We start from the raw sequence: 22,613 nt of genomic DNA, 5'->3' as shown, positions 1-22,613 counted from the left end.
GCTCTCAAGGGATTGCCAAGGTTTTTGGTGATTTCTATAGCAGGCTTTATAACGGTCTGCCCCCAGACTTACACCCAGTGTTTAATAAGGAATCGTTTGACGATTTCATGTCCTCTCTTCACCTTCCTAAACTTAAGCAAGAAGATAGGCTTAATTTAAATGCCCCTGTCACCATGGAGGAATTATGCAAGGTTGTAAAAGATCTTCCAATGCAAAAAACACCTGGTCCTGATGCTTTATCTTATGCTTACTACAAGCATTTTATTGCGGAATTAAGCCCTGCATTATTGGATTTATACTCCTCTCTGATGAAAGGGTTAATACCTCACCCACACTTCCAGCACTCTTACATCAGTCATCCCCAAACCAGGTAAGAACCCAGCCCCCTGGTCAATTATAAACCCATAGCCCTATTTAATACAGATTATAAAATGTTCACTCGTGAATCGTTTAGCTCCCATACTGCCTAAACTCATACATAAAGATCAAGTGGGATTTATTCTAGCTAGACAGGCGGTGACAAACAAGATGAACGGTCAATTTGACATACTTAACACCTCACACTCTCCTGCTTCGCTGTTAAGTCTGGATGCTCAAAAAGACTGACAGGCTAGGGTGGCCCCATATGTTTGAGTTGAGTTGTTACAACATATAGGCATACAAGGCTCTTTTTTGTAAAGCGGTTACAGCACTATATTCATCACGCACTGCACAAATCAAACTCCCTTACAACATGTCTGACACTTTCCCAATGTTTAACGGTGCTAGACAGGGCTGTCCGTTATCTCCACTTTTTTTTGTGTTCTGCCTTGAACCTTTAGCTATGGCGATTAGAATGCACTCAGATGTAACAGGGGTAAATGTTAGACAGAAGGAATATAAACTCTCATTGTTTGCAGATGATGTCCTACTAACGATCACTAAACCTCACCTCTCTTTACCTGTTCTACATAAACTTTTACAAGCCTTCGGTGACCTCTCTGGTTACAAAATAAATACTTCAAAGACAGACGCTTTACCTCTTAACATCCCAGCCCATGATCTTCAACTCTTACAACAAAATTACCCATATCACTGGTGTTCCGACTCTATTAAATATCTGGGTGCTCATATAACCTCAAAATACTCACTATTATATGAAGCCAACTTCCCTCCCTTGTTTAAAAAAAAAATATGCTCTCCTGAATCAATGGGATAAATGTGATATTTCTCTTTTAGACAGGATAAATGTGTTAACGATGTCAATTCTACCGAAGCTACTCTATCTCTTTGAGACACTTCCAGTCGCAGTCCCACAATATCAGCTGCAATCCCTGCAATGTCTATTTCTCAGATTCATATGGCACACTAAAGAACCCAGGATAGCAAAAACGGTACTTTTATCCCTGAAAAATAGAGGTTGTCTGGGGGCCCCGGACATAATTAAATATTATTTGGCAACTCACTTAAGACAAACAATAACCTGGTTTTCCCAGACTCCCTATAGCAGATGGTCGGAGTTAGAACTGAACCATTTATATCCCATTCATACCTGCTTAACATATGAGATTTTATACAGGTCAACCATATCTTATTATCCACCTGCTCTCCTCTGATAAATATATTATATAACCCAAAGATCCCTAACAGTCTGTCCTACACTCTAATGCACTCATTGGCAATTAACGGGATATTCCAGCTTCGTCATTTAATCAATCCAGTCACTCGTAAGATTAGATCGTTTGAGGAAATCAGTGTGGAAACCATCCATACCTTTACAAGCTCGTTATACTTACCTCCAATTCCGTAATTTTTTCCATGCCGTGAGCTCCTTCTTTAATATTAGATTTCCCCAAGGACTTTGAAAGAATAGTTACTCAAGGTCCCTGCCAGATACATCTAATATCTTCACTGTACAAATTACTTCAAGATGACAATCTTTTTGGAAGATCATCCCCATCATTATATGATTAACTGGGAGGAGGCCCTTCAATATCCAATATCCTTAAAATGTTGGCAGATGATTTGGGAGGCAGCTACTGAAACCTCCTGATGTGTCACTTATAAAGAGAACATATATAAGATATTGATTCATTGGTACAAAACCTCTGTTGTCTTACATGCTATAAACCCGACTTTGTTGGAGATGTGTGGGTGGGATAGGCTCTTTGGAACATATCTTTTGGATATGCCCTCAGATCCAACATTTCTGGGCTATGGTCAAGTGCGTCTTAGAATGAGTTTTAAATGTAGCTCTCCCACTAGATCCACTTCATTAGCTTTTAGGTCTTCCAATTAAAAGGAAATTCTAAACACTCTAAAAAACTAGGGGTACACATACTGACTGCCGCCAGAAGATTGATACCTAGATTTTGGAAATCAGTGGATATCCCAACGCTAAGCCACTTATTACAATTTATTTCTGAAATTAGAGCTATGGAATACCTTGCAGCTTTAACTGGCGATTACCAGGGTCATTTTACAGCCGCTTGGGAAATATGGGATCGATCTCCTTTTGGTAATACCTCCTTATCTACCCCTGACATTTCATAAATCACTAATCTGATCTACACATATTCCTTTAGCAGGTCTGTGTTATCCTATGCTGTTAATATATAATGTTGTATCATGCTGTCCGTTCATTTTCTTTTATGTTGACTATGTTACATACAACGTCCATACCCATAATGTTGTTGTATTTCTATACCATTATAATAGTAATTTTCCATTAATAAAAATATACAATAATTAAAAAACAAAAAACCATTTAGGCTGTTAGACACAACAACACTGTTCTACATCTTCCCCACCTCATGAAGGCAACCATTTTATTAGTTACAGAGGTAATGAGCATAATCCGTCACCTTCTTTCCTGTCCTGGGTCTTCTCCCGAGTGGGACCAGAGGCTTGGGCCTTTGATTGTTGCTGTTCAGCGTCTTTCTGCTTTTGTTTGGAGGCTTCCTCCTCAGCTTTGCATCTCTCCTGTGCAGCTGCCACCTCCTTCTCAACATCTCTGAGCAGGTCCTTCAACTGTAGCACAGAACGCTCACCAAAAAGGACATCATCCTGAGAAGGGAATTGGCCCTGTATGGCAGAAAAAAAAAACGTTACTCAAAAAAAAATAATAAGGGAAGTGCATGTGAGGTAAGACATGGTCATAGTGTAAGTGATAAAGCCAAAAGGTTTGTAGACACCTGACCATCCTTTTCTGCAAGGCCAAAAGTATGTGGACAGCCCTTTATATTTTAGTTTAGGCATTTCCAGTTAAGTATGCTGTTAAAGCCACACATTTTTCAGTCCTATCTGCTACCTCCTCTGATGCTCAAACTGCTGCTTTTTAAATTTCTTACCCTCTACTCCCCTCCCCACTGAGTACGTCTTTTATTGAAGGGTATTGCAGAAGGCACACTTCCTATCCATAGCTGCCCAGCCTTCCACTGAGCAACGTGCATTACCTCACTGCTGGAGCGAACAACGTTGGACAAATTTCCACATATCTGATTCCCATGTTTGCTAAAAGAGGACAAGTCTACACGCAACGTCTCTTGTAGCTTCTGGTCTATTTCAATCTTCTGGATGAGCTGTAGAGCTTCCTGCTGCAGCGCACACAACCGGCGCATCCTCTCCCGACCATCTTCTTGACGGGTGCGCTCCAACTCCTGCTGGCGCTGTTGTTCGGCTTCACGCAACTTCAAAGTAAGAAGCTGGATGCATAAAATAGAAAAGTGTTAGCACTGTAATGGAATTTTAGATTTCAGCTTCTTAAAAAAAAAATTATTTGATTATTTTTGGGCAGAGATGGTTTGTGTCAAAAATTTCAACACACTAATATTCAGCACAAATAGCCTGTTTTTTACACTTGCAATGTATGTAAACCTTAAGGCTACTTTCAAACTGAGCTGAGTGCTTTCAGATGTTTTTGTGTAGCCAATAGAAACCTGTGTCCTAAGCACATACAACATAAAAACAAGAATCAACCACGTGGCTGCTGTACACAGAAGTTCTGTACCTTCCTCAATCTGGGGAGCAGTCTAGCTCATCCCACGTCCTCCCAGGCTCTGGTGGTTCTTGCATGGCTCTTTATAATGAGAATCCCTGGGATCAAAGATGCAGGAGTGGCCACAAATGAAAGCAATGAATGTCTCAGCTTCCATGGCTTGCCTCCATTTGATCACAAGATGTGCATTTCTAAGGTGTATCATGATATTAGAAAAGGGAAGCTGCTGTTTGAGCTAAAACCTAGAAAAACTTTCAAAAACTCTCAATTGCTGTTTGGGCATTTTCCATTCAAGTCTATGGGGACAAAAATGCTCAAATATGCCTGAAAAGTACCACATGTACTTTAAGTGACAGGCGTATTGCTGCAGGCGACAAAATGCTCAAATGTGAATAGGGGCAATTGAAATGAATGAGATTTTCCTTGTTGAGCGTCGAGCTGAAAAACGTTCAAGTGTGAACAGGGCCCAAATCTATTTTTTCAGTAGGTTTGGCATCACGCCTCACTGAAAACAGTAAGGAAATTTTTTTTTTTTGTGAAGCCGTTTCAAACCTGGAGATCCTGCTAACAGCAGCACTTTCTGTTGGAAGCTGACAATGCCAAGCAACAGCCTCACAATTGGTAGCAAGCTGACAACTCTGCTAATCATTGCAAGACAGTGCATTAATGTTGTCATCCTGCAACAGGAAATACACTTATTGGCAGGATCTCCAAGTAAGAAACTTTGCGACACACAGTATTCAATTTCATGTATAGCTCCCAAATAATTAGTCACTTGATGACTCTTAAGGCTCTTTCACTCATGTCAATACCATGTGTTTATGCAGCATTTAATTAATTCAGCAATTTTTAAAGCCTCATTACCGCCTGTCATGAACATTACAATGGTACTGTTCACACAGGAGCAGTAGCATTTTTTGGGGGGTTAATAATTAAGCAGCGTGCAGCTTTTGTGAGGCATTGACGCTTGTCAACTACTTCATTGATTTTAACGGCAATGCTCTGTAACTGCACCTTAACAGCACCTAAAGCATTTATGAAGCTGGGTACTGGGGAGAGAGAAAGTGGAGGTTCCTGTATCCCAGAATACACTGGGGAATAATAGAGAATTAGGACAGAGCAGTGTCGCAAATGCGCGCATCTGAGATGGATGCGGTTCAACCATTTTGGTTTCAGACTCCATCTTGCTCAGGGTATCCATTTTCTCCCCTCATTCCTTCCCACTCCCTTCCTGAGAGGCACAGTGACAGATGTGGCTGGTTATGGGTCACTGACAGGCCAAGGCACCTAGTTTGGTGCCTAGCAGTCTGTGGAAGTGTAGCCTCTCTCACCTAGGCCAGGATAACTCAGCTGTCCTAAGAAAATTGGAGACTCACTGTCCCAGAAGCTGTAACAATTCACACCTCGTAAGGACATAAGGCATCTCTCCCAGGAATTGAAAGAATTGTAACCTCATAAAACCTAGCTCAGCGTAGGTGGCAGGATCAAATAACTTCTGGTAAAATCAGTTTTTCCCCTAGGTTTCATATCTTGAAATATGGAAGACTTACATAAAAACCGGGCACCTTGTCAGATGGCCAATGCACAGACGAACATTTTGATGGGTCACTCGTCCACCTCAGATCATCAGGGGAGCCAAAACATAGAACTTGTACACTGTGTAACGTACAATTTCATAATTCATATCTACATGATCCTTAGACTTATCTGCATAATAAAATACCCGCGGAGAGATTGTCGCTTGTGCAGCTGGGAAGTTATATCAATTATGAAAGATGCTGGTTCTAATTTTGGGTTCCGCCTGCCAATCCCTCCCTAAAAACAGAGTATTGGTCAGTTACTCAGAGCCACCCCCCTGCTGGGGGACTTTAAAAAACAGGCTAGCAGGCCTAAAGAAGTAAGTTGAAGACATCTCCTATCTTTCCATTGTAACATATGGAGATCAAATCCTGCTTCTGCAACTTGGATCGGCTGACCCAGGACTTTGGCAAGTAATTTAACTCTTCCCTTTCTCTCTGATATCTCTTTTTCTATAGCTTTTAATTGCAATTTACGACTCCCTGCCTTTAAAGAGACGCTACTGTTTGTTTAACCCTCTGTATAAAAGACCTGTGTTATGACCATTTTATACAAACGATTATATCAACCATTATAGTGTCATAGCTGAAGCCGAGTTTCCTCTTTCTCTGTACCAAAAAGGAGGTGGTGGCAGTGAATGGTTAATTGCGTGATTAACCTGACCCAGTAACAAGCGCATTCAGGCTGCAGGCACAGATTGTAGTCCATTAGCTGGAAAATCGCTGTGCAGGGTGCAGCTGGGTGTGGCATAGTTACGCACATCACATCGCGATTTCCGATTGGCCAGTCCTTCGGTCACGAGTTTGGTGAGAAGGTCTGGGGTCTGAAGCCGCGATCGTGACAAGCAGCTCCAGTCACTTTCTGTTTGTACAGCCGTATGGTAATATAAGTTGCTTCTGTGTGCAAGGAAAAGCATAAACCAGCCAGCAATCCTTCCAGTGTCAGGCAGGAACAGAGGTACTGAGAATTACTGATGGTGAACCAAAATAAAAATTCTGGTGCCGAAACTGAAGATTCAGAATACACTTGGCCAAAAACCGAACTCGAAATAGACAGTTTTTAAAAAAATGTATATATTTTTCAAAAGTAATTTTTTTTGGAAAAAAATACACTTTAAATGTTAAAAAAAAAGCACATTATATACCCCAATGTTTTTGTAAAATATGAAAGATGATGTTATGTCAAGTAAATAGATACCAAACATGTCACGCTTTAAAATGGCACATGTTCGTGGTGGAATGGCATCAAACTACGGTTCTTAATCTCCATGGGGGACAATTTAAAAAATTCTACAGGTTACCAGTGTAAAGTTACAGAGGTCTAGCGCTAGAAATATTGCTCTCGCTCAGACGTTCGCGGCGATACTTTACATGTGTGGTTTGAACACAATTTTCATATATGGCCATGGCCTACATATGCATTCACCACTACATTTGAGCACTTTAAACTTTTTTTTTTTAATTACTTTTTTCTTTACAGTGTCCCTTTAAAAAAATGTTTTTATCACTTTTATTCCTATTACAAGGAATGCATACATCCCTTGTGATAGAAATAAGCAGCGACAGGTCCTCTATGGAGAAATATGGGGTCAATAAGACCCCACATCTCTCCTCTACAATATAAAGCATTAGATCAATCAAAGCAAAACAAAACAAAAAAAAGGCCTCGTTTCCAAGGCACCGGAACCAGATGGGACATTGCTCCGGTCCTCCAAGGGCATAGAGATGAGTGGAGTCTATTTTTCTTTCACTTATCTCTATGGCCAGCGCCAGGATCGTTCGGTGATTTCTCAACTAAGGCTGAGAACCACCGAGCAGCGGCGCGTGGCGGCAGGAGGGTGGCGTTATTGTCGGCTTATTTTCAGATCTGCCAAAGGCCGATAGGGGTGTTTTCGGCTGAAACATTTCGGCCACTGAAATTTTGGTGCATCCCTAAGAATTACTGTCAGTGGCAAAGCTTTTTGAGTCAACAAAGTGAAGCTGGACCAAGCCGTGCCAAAGAAATCAAAGTGTACGATCCATCTTGCATATAAATTCACAAAACTGTCTGCTATCGCACCACAACCGAACCACAACTCAGAGTAGATCATTTCCTCTACATTACTTCCCCTTTAAGCACTCCCCACTAGAAAAACAACACTTCCATAGGCATTTATCAAGAATTATTGGAACTTTTTGAATGCTTCATAAACACAACGAAAACACATCGTAAAGGTCATACGAGTGTTAATGATCATTGCTTTGTTCTTTATAATCAACACACATGTGAACTAATCCTTAAACATTAGTTTAAAGGAGTTCTATGGTCACGGCACACACTTTCATTTTATAACATCAGCATTGTAAGAGCAATACAACCAATTGTTATTTTTGACAATCCAATACAAATTTACTTGAAAAATCTCCTGTTATGTTGTGAGTTCTGACTGTCTGCTGGCCATCTCTTTTCACAACTGCTGGGATTCCTTGCATGCTTTTCAGCTTTTCTACTTTTACTTTCAAATTCTATGGATGACATATCCCATGGTACTTTGTCTCCAGCAAGCAGTGACTCCTGTACTGACTCCGACTCATGAAACACTTCCTGTGAGCACCTCTGTAGTTCAGAAGGCAGGCTCAGAATTCTGTGACACAGCAGTGCCTACCCACAGAGCATGGTGAATTTGTATCTCAGAATTCAAGGAAGTCAATATTTGGGGATCTTTCTAAAGTTTACAAACATCAAGGTTGCTCAGATTAAGTAGAGTAGGCCAAAAATAAATCGAAATACAATGTGGAAATTATTATACGTTTTCGCATTTTGATTATAGATACAGGTTACCATTTAAACCTAAACCAAACATATTTTTAGAATTTCAAACAGATTTTGATCACAAAATTCACTGAACATACCAAAGGCAAGGTTTAGACATGCATCTAAACATGCTGCTAATCTGAAGAGCAATCCATGTTTGATCAGTATTCAGAGTGGACTGACAGGCAGTGAGGAAGCGATGTGATTCCTCCTCACTGCCTGCTTTAAACATATTTTTGCCAACCAAATGCACAACTACATGCATCACACAGGATTGCAGGATGTTTGTGGCGTTTCCCCATTCACTTGAATGGGTTAAGTTTGGCATGCTTTCTGCCTACTGATGGCGATATGTTGGATAGTTTAGGTCATGGGCGCAAAGTATTGTGACTGTAACATGTGAACACTCCAGTCCCCTGCCATTGCAGCTTAAGGAGGGGCGGTCAGCAGGGGCGCATGTCTATACTTAAATATCATTTTTTTTTTGTTTAAATATAATAAAAAAAGTTATACTCCCCTGCTCTGTGCAATGGTTCTGCACAGAGCAGCGTCAATCCTTTTCTCCTCAAGTTCATGTCAGCGCTCGTGGCTCCTCCTCATTTGCAAGTGTCTCCAAAAGAAGCCTCTTCCCATGGGGGCACTCATGTGGATTCACTCCCGGCTCGACCCCATCCCCCCTTGTCACAGATTTTGATTGACAGCAGCAGGAGCCAATGGCTTTCACTGCCATCAATCTGCCCTGTGATGAGGGACAGAGCTGGGAGAACCGCTGCTCTCATGCACAGTGCTGGATCCAGATTGGGCTCAGGTGAGTATGAGGGGTGGGGGGGGGGGTGTCACAGAAAGTTTTTTTACGTTCATGCATGAGAAGCATTAACAAAAAAACATTAGGCTTTGGAACCACTTTAATCAAAGTAGCTTATCATCAACTGTTTCTATTGGCACTGTGAGGAAAAACAAAAAAATTGCTGGTAGGTGGTTGTGGTATGTGTGATCAATTTTGCAATCAAAAAGGTGGGTAAGCAATATAGAAATTACCACTAAAAACTGTCATGTGTATGGCCATCAGAGATCTAAACCCATCTCTCAAACCAAATCTAAACCTTAGATTAAAGCGAAATGAAATAAACACCCAAGCCTATGTTAACCAAAAAATTAATGAACATGTACAGGTGCTGTAATCAACACCAATCGTGTCAAATTAAAACAAACCTCAAAACAGCTCTTGCACTTATCAGGAATCAATCAATAAATAAATAATACATGCTGGGGAGTCATCAGCACTTCCTGGTTGTTATACAGTGAATGCTATACATCGTTTAGATGGCAATTTTAGTGACCTTCAAAGTAAATAAAGCACTTTTACACTGCGGGAGGCTTCTCCTTTCCTTTTAATATTGCTGCCATGAGTGTACAAAGGCTCAGAGGACCAAATAGAGCAGTGGTTCTCAACCTTCCTAATGCTGTGACCCTTTAATACAGTTCCTCATGCTGTGGTGACCCCCAAACATAAAATTATTTACCCAGTAATTATAATTCATGAGTGTCGTTTTACCTCCAATACTGCTGCTTTCAACACAGTAGCTGCTTTTAACAGAGTAGCTGCTTTCTACACAGTAGCTGCTCTTTACACATCAGAAATATGTGTTTTCTGATGGTCTTGGGGGACCCCTGTGAAAGTGTCGTTCGACCCCCAAAGGGGTCGCGACCCACAGGTTGAGAACCACTGAAATAGAGGAAAAAGAGGGATCGGCTGAAGAAGTATCGAATACAACAATTTTGGGCAATCCTACTGGCTGTATGATGTCCCTAGCTTCCTTACACTTTGGGCTCAATTGATGGTTTCACCCAAAAGTGATTTTTTACTTCCTTGTGTAAACAAGGGGTCAAATTGATCCAGTGAGTGCAGATTATTTTGTTTTGGGCACACTGGAACGGAGCACTTATTTACTTATTTCACAGAAAAACATGGATGAATAAGCATTCAGAACACTATCTATTAGGACTTTTATTAGACATTTACCATCAATTTATTTATCATTTATTGATTCTTGATAAGTGCAAGCGCTGTTTTGAAGTGTTTATTTTGAATTAATGTAAACCTGATTAAAAAAAGATTTTTAAGGCTATAGCAGATCCCAAGACCCGGCTGTAAATAGGGCCTTAAAGTGGTTGTAAACCCTTTCATATATTCAAATACCCAGTGAAGTGACTGGCCTTGGGTGATATGCAGAGATGAAACAAATCCTCTTGCATAAATTGTACCCGTTTATCTACAGTCCTCTCTTATCTACATCCATTCAAATTGCAGAATTTATACAACTTGTTTGAGAATTATTACATTTAAAAATAAAAAGAGAAGAGAGCTGAAATTACAATCTGCAGTACTCAGTGAGGACTTTATGAGCTGAATGGAGGGAAGAGACACCCCCCCTCCACACGGCTCACAGGAAGAAAGCTGAGGCTGTCAATCTGCTGCAGATCCCTCCCCATTACCATTATTTTTTTTTGTGTTCGGAAACCTGTCAAAAGTGATTCATGTGGACAGCAGAGGAACAAAGCAGCAGACAGAAATGGCAGTACTCTGGACAGAGACAAGTACACCTTATAGAGGGATATGCTTTGTTCATATTTCACATCTGAGGTTTACAACCTCTTTAACTTCTCAAAGAGTTGAGATCAACCTAGCTCCCTCTTGGCACTAAACTACATTCCTTGTGGTACAGCTGTCATGGGAAGTAGAGGCTTTGGAATTTAGAATTAGCCTAATAGAAGTTTTAACTTGCAGAGGCTAAACTTTCACAGAACTTTCTGCATGCTCTGGTGCAGTAATACAGCAGGGAAGGTATGTGTAGGTCTTATAGTGCCAGCCTTGCAATTTTTATTTTCCTTTTTTCAGTTTGAGAATAGAGTCACTTTAAGCACAAATTAAAACCTTCAACTGCCTCTCCCCGCTGCTTACTGGGTGGTCTGGGTGGCACATTCATCAACTAGAGGATCCAGCGTTGTCCTGTTGAGATTCTCTTGTATTCCACCTGTGCCGTCACGTTGATTATGACATCAGGAGGCCCACTGGCACTTCCTGGTTAATCCGGCGTGCTTCCTGATGCTGTGGTCCTAGGCCTGCCCCCTTCCTGAAAAAAGTGATATGCCTCCTGGGACATGTGATGTGCATACCCAAGGAGGCCTAGGCAAATGACGTACAAGGTGGGCGGTGTCATGGATCGCAAGATCGCCGCCACCAACATGCGACAATCTCACAATCGCGATGTCCAATATGTCACGATTGCGGCGTCAGACCCCAGACCTTCTCACCAAACTCGTGACCGAAGGACTGGCCGATCTAAAACCGCTATGTCACATGCGTAACAATACCACGCCCAGCCACACCCTGCACAAGATTTTCCAGCTAATGGACTATAATCTATGTACCTGCGATCTGAGCGATTGTTACTGGGTTGGGTTAGTTACGCAACTAACCCTATCACACTGCCACCACCTTCTTTTTGTACAGAGAAAGAGGAAACTCACGTTATCGGTTATAACACTAGAATGATTGAAATAATCGTCTGTATAAAACGGTCCGCAGGCCGGTTATACAGAGGTTTAAACAAACAGTAGCGTCTCTTCAAAGGCTGGGATTCGTAAATTGCAATTGAGAGCTTATAGAAACAGTTCAACACTTTCAGAAGGAAAGATTTATTACTAAAAGGTCAAACGGGTGCAATAAAAATATTTACAGAAAAAGATGTAACTAAAATATATATACATATATAAAGAACCATAGCACAGCAAAGAGATAATAGGAAGGAAGTTAAAGAGTTAAGTTACTTTCCAGTACGCCTTGGCTTGTAAGCAGATCCAAGTTGCAGAGCGAAAGGGTCTCCCCAGGTGGTATTGATATTAGAATGGGAGAAGTCTTTAACTTAACTTACTTAGGCCTGCTAGTCTGTTTTTAAAATGTCCCAGCAGGGGGGTGGCTCTGAGTAACTGACCAATACTCTGTTTAGGGAGGGATCGTCAGGCGGGAACCCTAAATTGGAACCAACATCTTTCATAATTCATATTCTGGTCTATAACTTCTCAGCTGCACGAGCGACAATCTACCCGCAGGTATATTATTATGGAGACAAGTCTGAGGATTATCTAAATATGAATTATGAAGTTATGTGTTGCACGGTTAACGAGTTCTATGTTTTGGCTCCCCTGATGGTCCGGGATAATTTGAATGACCCATCAAACCTTTCTCCTGCTCCTCGCCAATCTGACGGGATGGCTGGTTTTTATTTACGTCTCTCATATTCCAAGATATGAGACATAGTGGAAAACTAGATTTGAGAAGTGTTTGTCTAATTCTGTCACCTACGCTGAGCTAGGTTTTATGAGGTTAAAAACTCTTTCAATTCCTGGGAGAGCTGCCTTATCTCCTTACAAGGTGTGAGATTACACAGGTTCTTGGACAGAGAGACTCTGGCTCTCTGGGAAAAGCTGCCCTTATCTTGGCTTAGGTGAGAAAGGCTACAACTTCCACAGACCGCTGGGCACCGCACTAGGGATGCATTGCCCTGCCATTGACCCATAACCAGTACACACACATCTGTCACTGTGCCTCTCAGGAAGGGAGGGGGGGGGGGGGGGGAGAATGATAAGGAGGAAGATGGAGATGCCTACAAAATGGTTGCACCGCGTCCATCTCTGATGCGCAAGTTTGCGACAGGCGGGGCTGCACTTTTTTAATGAAAAGACAAAAAAAAGGCATCTCTATTCTGGCAGCGGGGAGGAGGGGGGCAGAGAGCAGAGAAGTCTTTCCTGAGGGTGAGGATCCGCTTTACGGAGGAATTGATGAGGCATTTAGGTGCCAATGACTGTCTTTTATTGTAAGAATCTCCATCTTTAGGGCTTTAAGTTTGGGAGAGAAGCTGCTGTAGAAGAATGTTCAATACCTGCCCACAATTTTGTTATTGAAGTGCCAATGTAAAGTACAACTAGACCTCTTAGGAAATACATGTGCTGCCCCACTTGATTATCACTGCATTTGCACCTTCAGTCTTCTGTTATTCCCCCTACAAAAACCTGTTGTGCCTGCCAGAGAAGTCCTCCTAATGCAGGCGATGAACCTGAATTCAGAACAGCATTGCAACTCTCATGTTGCCTGCACCACAGTGGAATGAAAAAAAAAAAAATTATATAAAAAAAAAATTATCAAAGAAGCAATCCAGATCAACATCTAAATTGGTCTAAAAATTCAATGGATCAATATAGGCCCCACACACTGGATTGCTGCGATAATATTTATGTATTTGGAAACTTCTTTAACAGAAAAGCAGAAAGGTATGAATGTTTTGCTGCAGCAGGCACACTTTACACTGCCAAGTCAACCACTCTCCTGTATATCCAAGCCCTGAACAAGGAGATTCTGGTACCACACCCCACCCATCCCAAAATGCAGTGGCTATTCAAATTACAATAACATTTTGGACAACTTACAGCCTAATCGATTTGAGCTGTCTGGCACTTTTTTCTTCTACACACGAGGGCTCTCAATAAATAGAGGGTGAGCCTGGTTATACAGAAGCTCTAAGGCAATATTCTTCCCTACTAAACCTACAATTCTTCACAACATCAGCACAAATTCCTCATATCCATTATCAATCCCAGGCAAACCGTTCTGTACTTGAAGCGCACAAGCATGTGACAATCTTAAATATCATCTGACCTTTGCCCTGTGGCGATGTTCCTCCTTTAACTTCTCTTGTCGTTCCAAGGCCTCCTTTGAGCTAAAAAGAAAAAAAAGAAGACCAATATCATGAAGCAAACAAGCCATTAGAAGGCATTGAATGAACTGGATGATTGTTCTGTGTTTTCTCACTCCTTCTCAAGCTGTTCCTCCAGTTCTTGTTTTTCTTGTCTTTGTTTTAATTCCAACATCTCATCAAAACGTTTGAACTGCTCTGCGGCCTTTTCTGCCAATGACCTGTTGTACCGATTAGCATAATCCAAGCGGGCATTCAGTTCTTCCTGAAAAAAGTAGAGTAAAAAGTGTATCTCTAACCAAGACTTTTATATATTTTTTTGGACAGACTGAGGAAGGGTTCAACCACTGTCAAGTTTTCTTTTTTTTGCTGTCTATCCTAGAAAAGCAACAAGAAGCAAGAGGAAATCTCCTCAAGGTAAGGAAAAATCCCCTCTTTGTCAGACCAAGAGTCCCCATTGGGATATACTTTTCCCAGCTGGGATACAGGCGTGCTAAAAAAGCTGAAAGAAGTTCTAATTCTTCTCAAGGAGCTACCACTGGACAAAGAATCTTCCGTATTCCAACAAACTTCTGGAAGTTGCAGATACCTGGTCCCCCTCTGTGACACCAGCTCTTTATCATTACAAGAGACGCTAGTGAGGTAGCAGCCGGCAGATGGAACCATAGCACTTAGCAGGGAACAGAGCATTCAACACAGACATGTCATGGATGCAAAAGATACAGGGGTTATAATTGTAAACGGGTTAGAAAACGTAAACACTACATGATTTGCAGGTGTGAAAGTGATGACGTGTTTTATGTTGAAAGCAGAAGTGATGTAACATTCTTTTGCTTCCACTGTGTGATGAGACACCTAGCTAACAGGTGGGAAGCCTCACTTTCGTCATTCACTGCGTACGCTGCTAGTAATACGGAGTCATGTCAGAGCTTACTGAGCTTCAAAGAGGGCAAATTGTTGGTTCCCGCTTATTTGGTGCCTCTTTGACTGAAGTTGCCAATTTATTTGCCATTTCGCAAGGTACATTATCAAAAGGTTAAGATGGCATATACTGTTTCTGGAAAAATGTTGTTTGATGAGCTTAAGTGCGGTTGACATGGTCAACTGACCGAAAGAGACAAAAGAACATTGTGAATAAAACAACTGCTGCAAAAGTGACTGTAGAGCTCAATCTCAGACCTATGAAGCTCAGTAAGCTCTGACATGACTCTGTAACACTAGCAGTGAATACAGTGAATGATGAAAGTGAGGCTTCCCACCTGTTAGCTAGGTGTCTCATCACACAGCGGAAGAAAAAGTGTGTTACATCACTTCCGCTTTCAACACAAAAAATGTCATTTTCACACCTGCAAATCTTGTACCGTTTCCATTTTTTTTTTGTCTAACACCTGTACTTTGGCAGTGCCATAGATCCAAGATCTGCAGTTCAGGTGGCAGGATGGAAAACTATTATTAATGTTAATATTATGAATATAACCCTATAATGTTGCGCTCCCAAAACATATATATATTCACTAATCTATGTCCTGAGAACATATGCAAAAAAGTGAAAAAATTATATAATGAATACCTTAACCAAGTAACATAAAATTAACTTAATTAATTTTTAAAAAAATGTCCGTGATTATACTAAAATAAAATTATGTGATTAAAGAGTACCTAAATTAATATTACTTCAAAAAAAGAAATATATACAAATGATATAAAGAAGTATAAATAAATGAATTAATTGATATATCTGTGAAAACAGTGTCCCATATAAACAAAAGTGACTTTGTGCTTTAATTAATCTTCAATCCATGATTGCATGTAAATCCGTGACTGATTGTGAATCCTCCCATTAGTGCAGATGTACGCTCACCTCCTTATCTGCCTATAATTAGGCTATATGCGCTTTCGGTTCTCCTTCTATGGAACCTGCTTGATTAAGACTCTTTCTTTTGGAATACTGGATATCCGTTGTTGCTGATATATGCTCTGGGATTGATCCCTGCTCCAGAGGATTGAACTCCTCTATACTCTCATCTCCATACGACTCTCCACATAGGAAAAAGATCTATACATGGTGTTTTATCCTTTTTAAAGATTGGCTTTATTGACTCCAAGTATTACACTCACATGTGTTGTATTCAAATAAAAGCGTATCACAATGTAGACCGAGTCCTCCGCTGACTGTAAGAGGCATGCACCCGTGGTCCGGCAAACGAACTGACTCCCTCCGAGTGACGTTGCAGTCCCACCCCTACGCGTTACGCCACTGGTCACGTGGCTTCATCAGGGGGATTTGATTGAATCAAATCCCACTGATGAAGCCACGTGACCAGTGGCGTAACGCGTAGGGGTGGGACTGCAACGTCACTCGGAGGGAGTCAGTTCGTTTGCCGGACCACGGGTGCATGCCTCTTACAGTCAGCGGAGGACTCGGTCTACATTGTGATACGCTTTTATTTGAATACAACACATGTGAGTGTAATACTTGGAGTCAATAAAGCCAATCTTTAAAAAGGATAAAACACCATGTATAGATCTTTTTCCTATGTGGAGAGTCGTATGGAGATGAGAGTATAGAGGAGTTCAATCCTCTGGAGCAGGGATCAATCCCAGAGCATATATCAGCAACAACGGATATCCAGTATTCCAAAAGAAAGAGTCTTAATCAAGCAGGTTCCATAGAAGGAGAACCGAAAGCGCATATAGCCTAATTATAGGCAGATAAGGAGGTGAGCGTACATCTGCACTAATGGGAGGATTCACAATCAGTCACGGATTTACATGCAATCATGGATTGAAGATTAATTAAAGCACAAAGTCACTTTTGTTTATATGGGACACTGTTTTCACAGATATATCAATTAATTCATTTATTTATACTTATTTATATCATTTGTATATATTTCTTTTTTTGAAGTAATATTAATTTAGGTACTCTTTAATCACATAATTTTATTTTAGTATAATCACAGACATTTTTTTAAAAATTAATTTTATATGTTATTTGGTTAAGGTATTCATTATATAATTTTTTCACTTTTTTGCATATGTTCTCAGGACATAGATTAGTGAATATATATATGTTTTGGGAGCGCAACATTATAGGGTTATATTCACAATTTTTTACACATTGGTAGTTATGGGTCAGATGTTTGCGATCCCACCATATAGAGGATATACATTTTATGTTGTATATTAGGGTGACCTTTTGTTTTTTGGCTCGCAAGATACTTTAAATAATGTTAATATTATGCTGGCTGTGTTTAATTTCTTGGAAATGAGCTGCTTTAATTTAACAAAAATGTCCCCACAATCCCTTGTCCCATAGCTTTCTGTAATCTGCCTACAGAGTACACCTAGGTATGAAAGCTCCCAGACTGTACCTGATATTTTGAAGAGAATGAAAGGTAACACGTTTAACTGAATGTCTTGCTATGTTACACAGATGCACTAAGTAAGCAAAAATATATTGTTACTTGGATTTCAGAGCAGACATCTGCAGTTACCTTTGCATAAAGTAACTCAATTAACCAAATACTGGCATCAGCTTACAAAGTTAGGCTTTGACAAGCCCCATCCACATCTCTCTATAGGTCAACCATCAAAGAGGCCCAAAGTGGCATGCTGGAGACAGGGTGAAAGCTGAACTCTGTACTTGCATGACCCCCTTCTGAAAATGTTAGTTGGTTGTCTGAGACGTCAATATATTGAAAGCCTGGTAAACAGTATTTTCAAAATGAAGCCAGTGATGGCAGCCCACATATTGGTCTCAGCACAGCATTTTCATTTCCCATAAAACATTTGCTGAAAGTGCAATTTTGCATTATAAACGCATCTCCTGTGCTGTTCCTTAGATGTAAGATATAATTTAGTACATTAGAATATCTAAAATATATTTTGGAATCACATTGGACTTTTCTAGTAATGTATATTTAAAAAAACAAAATTGATATTTAGAAATATTATGGCATGGTCACAGCAGCCTTGTTGTGTGTATATGCTCAACACAATTAAGAACATTCTAGCTCTTGAGACAGCAGCTAAGTTCTCTCTTCCGGTGCAGAGAAGGGTATAGCACACAACAGAAAAGCAATGCCTCTCTGTTTTCCCTATGTAAATCCTCCTAGGAATGGGGCTTGTAGATGCGCCATGTGCCTCAATGAACAGATGAAAAAGACCAGTTACATCAAGCTCCATCAACCTAGATAAAAATGTTGTGATCTATCAGACACGTTAAAGTAGAACCTAATCTGGAATAGTCTATATTGATATATGACAGAATTGTTTTGTTAGATCTGTTTATTTAGTGATTTGCCTCATTTAAAGTGATACTAAAGGCTTAATTAATTTATTTTTAAATAACAAACATGTCATACTTGCTTGCTCTGCAGTGGTTTTGCACAGAGCAGCCCTGATCCTCCACTTCTCGGGTCCCCCACCGGTGCTCCTGGTCCCTCCCTCCTATCAGGTGCCCCCACAGCAAGCATCTTGCTATGGGGGCACCCACTGCTCCGTGTGTCCATTCACACATGGAGCTGCAGCTCAGCCCCACCCCAGCTTTCTTCTCATGGGCTCACTAGCTATGATTGACAGCAGTGAGCCAATGACGCTGGACCCAAAGTTTAATACAATAATAATGTAAATATATACATGAGCATCCTGTTTCCTGTTCCCCATATAACATTGTTTAACTGGTTTAAGTGCAAAGCGAGTAGTTATTTATTTTGGATTATCTACAAGAATACTAAATGGCCTATAGACTTGAAATATTGACTCTGAAATTTGGACAACCTTCTCTTGTGACTATGGGCAAGTAGAAACTGGAGGTAAACAGATTAAGAAATTATTTAAACATCACAAGAAATGTTACATTTCTAAATAGAAAATGGGACATCTCTTTACTGGAGTCCAATGGTAAAATATGGCGTTATTACCAGCGGCTTGAAAGATAAAGTTATTCCGGCTGACCATCTTCAGACAGACAGATTTCTAGAGAAGTGGAAGGGACATTGTACTGAACATGCGATGTCTGTAATGAAGTTAATTATTGAAGAAGAGAAATTACAGTTAAAGAGATTCAGGTTGGATGAGAGTATTAAAACATTAGAACCCCTAAGGCTAGGTTCACATCTCCGTGTTCCTGCGGGACGCGTTTTGCACGGACTCCTGTGCCCCAGGACACGCAGGGACGAAGTCCCTGCACTTCTTCGGAAAATGCAGCCTGCATGAGAACCTTGGTTCAAAGTACGTTTGCGATTTCCAGTGCGGGCGGCGTGCCATTAGAATTAATGGCACCTGCCTGCGGGTCCGCATTCCTCTGTGCGGGTGGTGCGGCTGCACGGATTTTTGTGTGGATCCGCAATGGCACCATCCGCACAGATGTGAACCAGGGGTAAAAGAAGATTATAAATTTGAAAGGCTTAATGAGTCACTTAAGAAGGAAATAGAGAAAGGCCAAAGGAATTTAAAAAATATTAAACAAAAATTCAGACAAAACCTGGAAGACTGGTAAAGGGGAGATGTCTTTGACCTTACAGCCCCCCAAGGACGTAGTAGGTCCAGACATGCTACATTTAGGTCTCGGACTAAAATCGAAGAATACCCAGTCATCTTCCGTAAGTGAGAGTGAAGGTGCTATTAAATCTGACTTTTTTAGAGGAGGTAGAAATGAGAGACATAGCTGTAAGAAGAAGGAAAAAAGCAACCAAAGAAAAACCCAAAGAAAAAGGAGGAGCTACAGGAAGGATTCCAAAACAGGGGAGGACACGCAGTGGAAAATGATGGAAAGTGGTTGGATTAATGAGGGTAATTCCTCCCTGGTAGAGATACAAAATAGTGAATCTATCGGATTTTCAACTTACTGAGAGCCATATAAGGTTCTTGAGAGGAGGCTTATCTTTCTCACCGGTGCCTACCACGGATGAATCTGAGGTAAATAAGGACATCAGCCTGTTCTTACGCAAAGCATTGTTTCGATTGTGGCATCAAAGGAAGACAGGGACCATGAGAAGAAGTGAGAGACATTCTTCAAAAGTTGTGTCCTTGGATGATAAAACTGAGCAAGAAGCGTTGAACATGCTGTTGTCCTTACTCAATGAGACTACCAGAGAATGGGAAGATGAAGGTCCTTAGCTACCTGAGTAGAGGAGAAAGTGTGATTTAATAATCAAATCTAAAACATGCCCCCTTGATTAAGGTGTTCCTAGACTTGGTTAAAGAAGATCTACATAAGATCGATTGGATCTGGCAGGGACAGAGAGAGTTGCTTTAAATGAACTAGAAAAAGCACCTAAACCTAGTGAGTAAGAAAATTAACAAAGGGGGCAATGTCGTCTTGATGTCTAAGGAGTTCTATAAAAAAGAAGCAGTTAGGAAGCTTAGAGAGAGTTCCACCTATAATAAGGTTCTTTCAAATCCATTTCCTGCCCTTGTATAAGCCTTAAATAACACATTTTCTCTAGCACAGAAAGTAGGGCTGCTATCTAACAAGGAGAAGGAATATATCTTTGGGTCAATGAATATAATGATCCCATCTAAACTATACCCAAGCTACATAATCTTTAGAAAACCCCCCAGGCAGACCTATTGTTCTCTGCCATTAAAGGCTTCCTAGAAAAGGACTGGGAAATATATTGATTCCTTGATAAAAAGTGCTAGTTTTTAGATACAACTGATGTACTATGGAAGATATCACACCTTAGGGTCCCCCCCTGAGGCCCTTTTGGTGGGCATCAATGTACAATCTCTATATACCTCGATTCTTCACGAAAGGAGCCTCAAAGGGGTTTCCTTTTTCCTTGAGCAAGAATTCCCCACCTTTGGCGCACATAATGAATTTTTGCTGGAGCTGTTGTAATTTGCCCAGTCCAATAACTTTTATTCAGTTTCTTAGGCATTATTACCAACAGATAAGGGGTACCTCAATGGGGACTGGTTAGTGGGGGGGGGGGGTAAATCCTCCGGAGGGCAAGTGGTTAAACAGACCCCTCCTATCTCTGAAGAAGCCCGAGCTGATTGGGCATAACATGTTGGGACATTATGTCATCACGTCTTTGACGTGACATCATCACATACGGCAGCATTGTCAGCCAGTGTACACTGTGTCATGGCCCGTCACCAAGACCTCCTACAACTGGATATACATACGCGACCCCGTTACAGAGGACGGTCCCCGCTAGTGTTACATGTGGAATGCGGAGACGCTACAAGGTCTAAACTTTGCTGAACTTGACAGTGGATGTCTGGAACTCGGTTGGGTGAGCTCACTTATGGGTTTCTTGAGTGTCAATTTGGACATAAGGTTTAGAATTGCAATATCCCGATGTGGATTCATTATATCACCTGAACTGGATCCAACACTCTAGAGTGTTCTCTATTCATTGTTGTTCTGGTTGGCCTGGTCTGTTGGAATCTATACATCTACTTATTTATGCAGGTTATTATATCTACTGCACCACCATCTGTTGTGCAGACAACAGGGAGTACTGACTAAGGCAGACAATTTTCACAGATATTCTCCTATATTCAATATGAAAGATTAAGTCAGTGCCTACTGCTCCCTATGAACAATACAAATTGGCTCATCACTCTTTGGCCTTGCAGTAGGTTACCTTCATAGTGTGTGGCTGTGTGTGGTGGCTGTACAGCTGCCTATGATGACTAGACAACGGTGTCTTTTTATTTTATTTAATATGGTGACGGGTAACATTTATGCTCTTTATTGTCTCTGTATGTTTTTGATGTTAAATAAAGCTCTGTTTTTTAAGCTGCTTGTTCTGCACAGTAACATCCTTTGGGCTTCTTTTAGCCTATCTTTTCAGTAGATTATTTATGGGTTATGCGGATCTCACCGTCTGTTATTTTGTAAGGTGAGTCAGCTGGCAACACATGGTGAGTACAATGGTATTATTATACCATGCCACATTTTCAAGGCATTAGCTGTGTGTTGGTCCCTGGTGTTTTTTTTATTTTCCCTCTCCAATCTACCAAAAAATGTTTGCCTTTAGTTATACAGTAAAGAGGATATTCATTCCAGACAGACAGGCATTCTGAAGTAACAGTAACATAATCAATAAAATACATACATACCCTAGACTTTGTCTTCTGTTCCTCCTCAAACATGTGAATCTTATTTTCTACAGCCAACGTTTTTGCAGATGGCAGCCTTAAAAAAGGTTCTACATCGTTACAGGGTTCCAAGATGATCTGCTTTTCCTAGAAAATTGTTCAAAGATACGTTATATACATATCCACCCTGCATGAAATAGGATAAAAGCATCGACTTGGCTCACCTGTATTTTGTCAGTCACTGTTGTGGAGTTGAATGCAGGGACTGGAGATGTTGGGATTGACTTTGAGGAGAGACCATCAGAATCTTGAATGTACTCCTGACATTCGGAGCCATTGATTAAGGTTTTATTTGGGAGGATGTTCTCTAGTACCCAGCCAGAATACAGTGACAGCTCGCAAAGAGACTGACTGATCATATCCTAGATAAGATGATCAAAAAGTACGGTGAATGT

The 22,613-nt window shown here is 40.8% G+C and overlaps 1 protein-coding gene across 1 annotated transcript in view; it reads right to left on the bottom strand.

The window, feature by feature from the left end:
• The window catches only part of GLE1 (GLE1 RNA export mediator), a 68,091-nt gene that overhangs the window by 32,413 nt on the left and 13,065 nt on the right, over positions 1-22,613 (bottom strand). The window contains exons 2-7 of the mRNA XM_089669020.1: positions 22,383-22,580; positions 22,180-22,305; positions 14,217-14,365; positions 14,064-14,124; positions 3,435-3,683; positions 2,844-3,063 (exon numbers count right to left, since the gene is read on the bottom strand). Of these exons, the coding sequence (XP_089525146.1) occupies positions 2,844-3,063; positions 3,435-3,683; positions 14,064-14,124; positions 14,217-14,365; positions 22,180-22,305; positions 22,383-22,580 (1,003 nt within the window). The remainder of the gene's footprint in view (positions 1-2,843; positions 3,064-3,434; positions 3,684-14,063; positions 14,125-14,216; positions 14,366-22,179; positions 22,306-22,382; positions 22,581-22,613) is intronic.

The sequence above is a fragment of the Staurois parvus genome, unplaced genomic scaffold, assembly GCF_062004578.1.
Source record: "Staurois parvus isolate SC_StPar_1 unplaced genomic scaffold, SC_StPar_1.0 ptg000068l, whole genome shotgun sequence".
Lineage (NCBI taxonomy): Eukaryota > Metazoa > Chordata > Amphibia > Anura > Ranidae > Staurois > Staurois parvus.
This window is presented reverse-complemented; position numbering and strand designations above follow the sequence as displayed.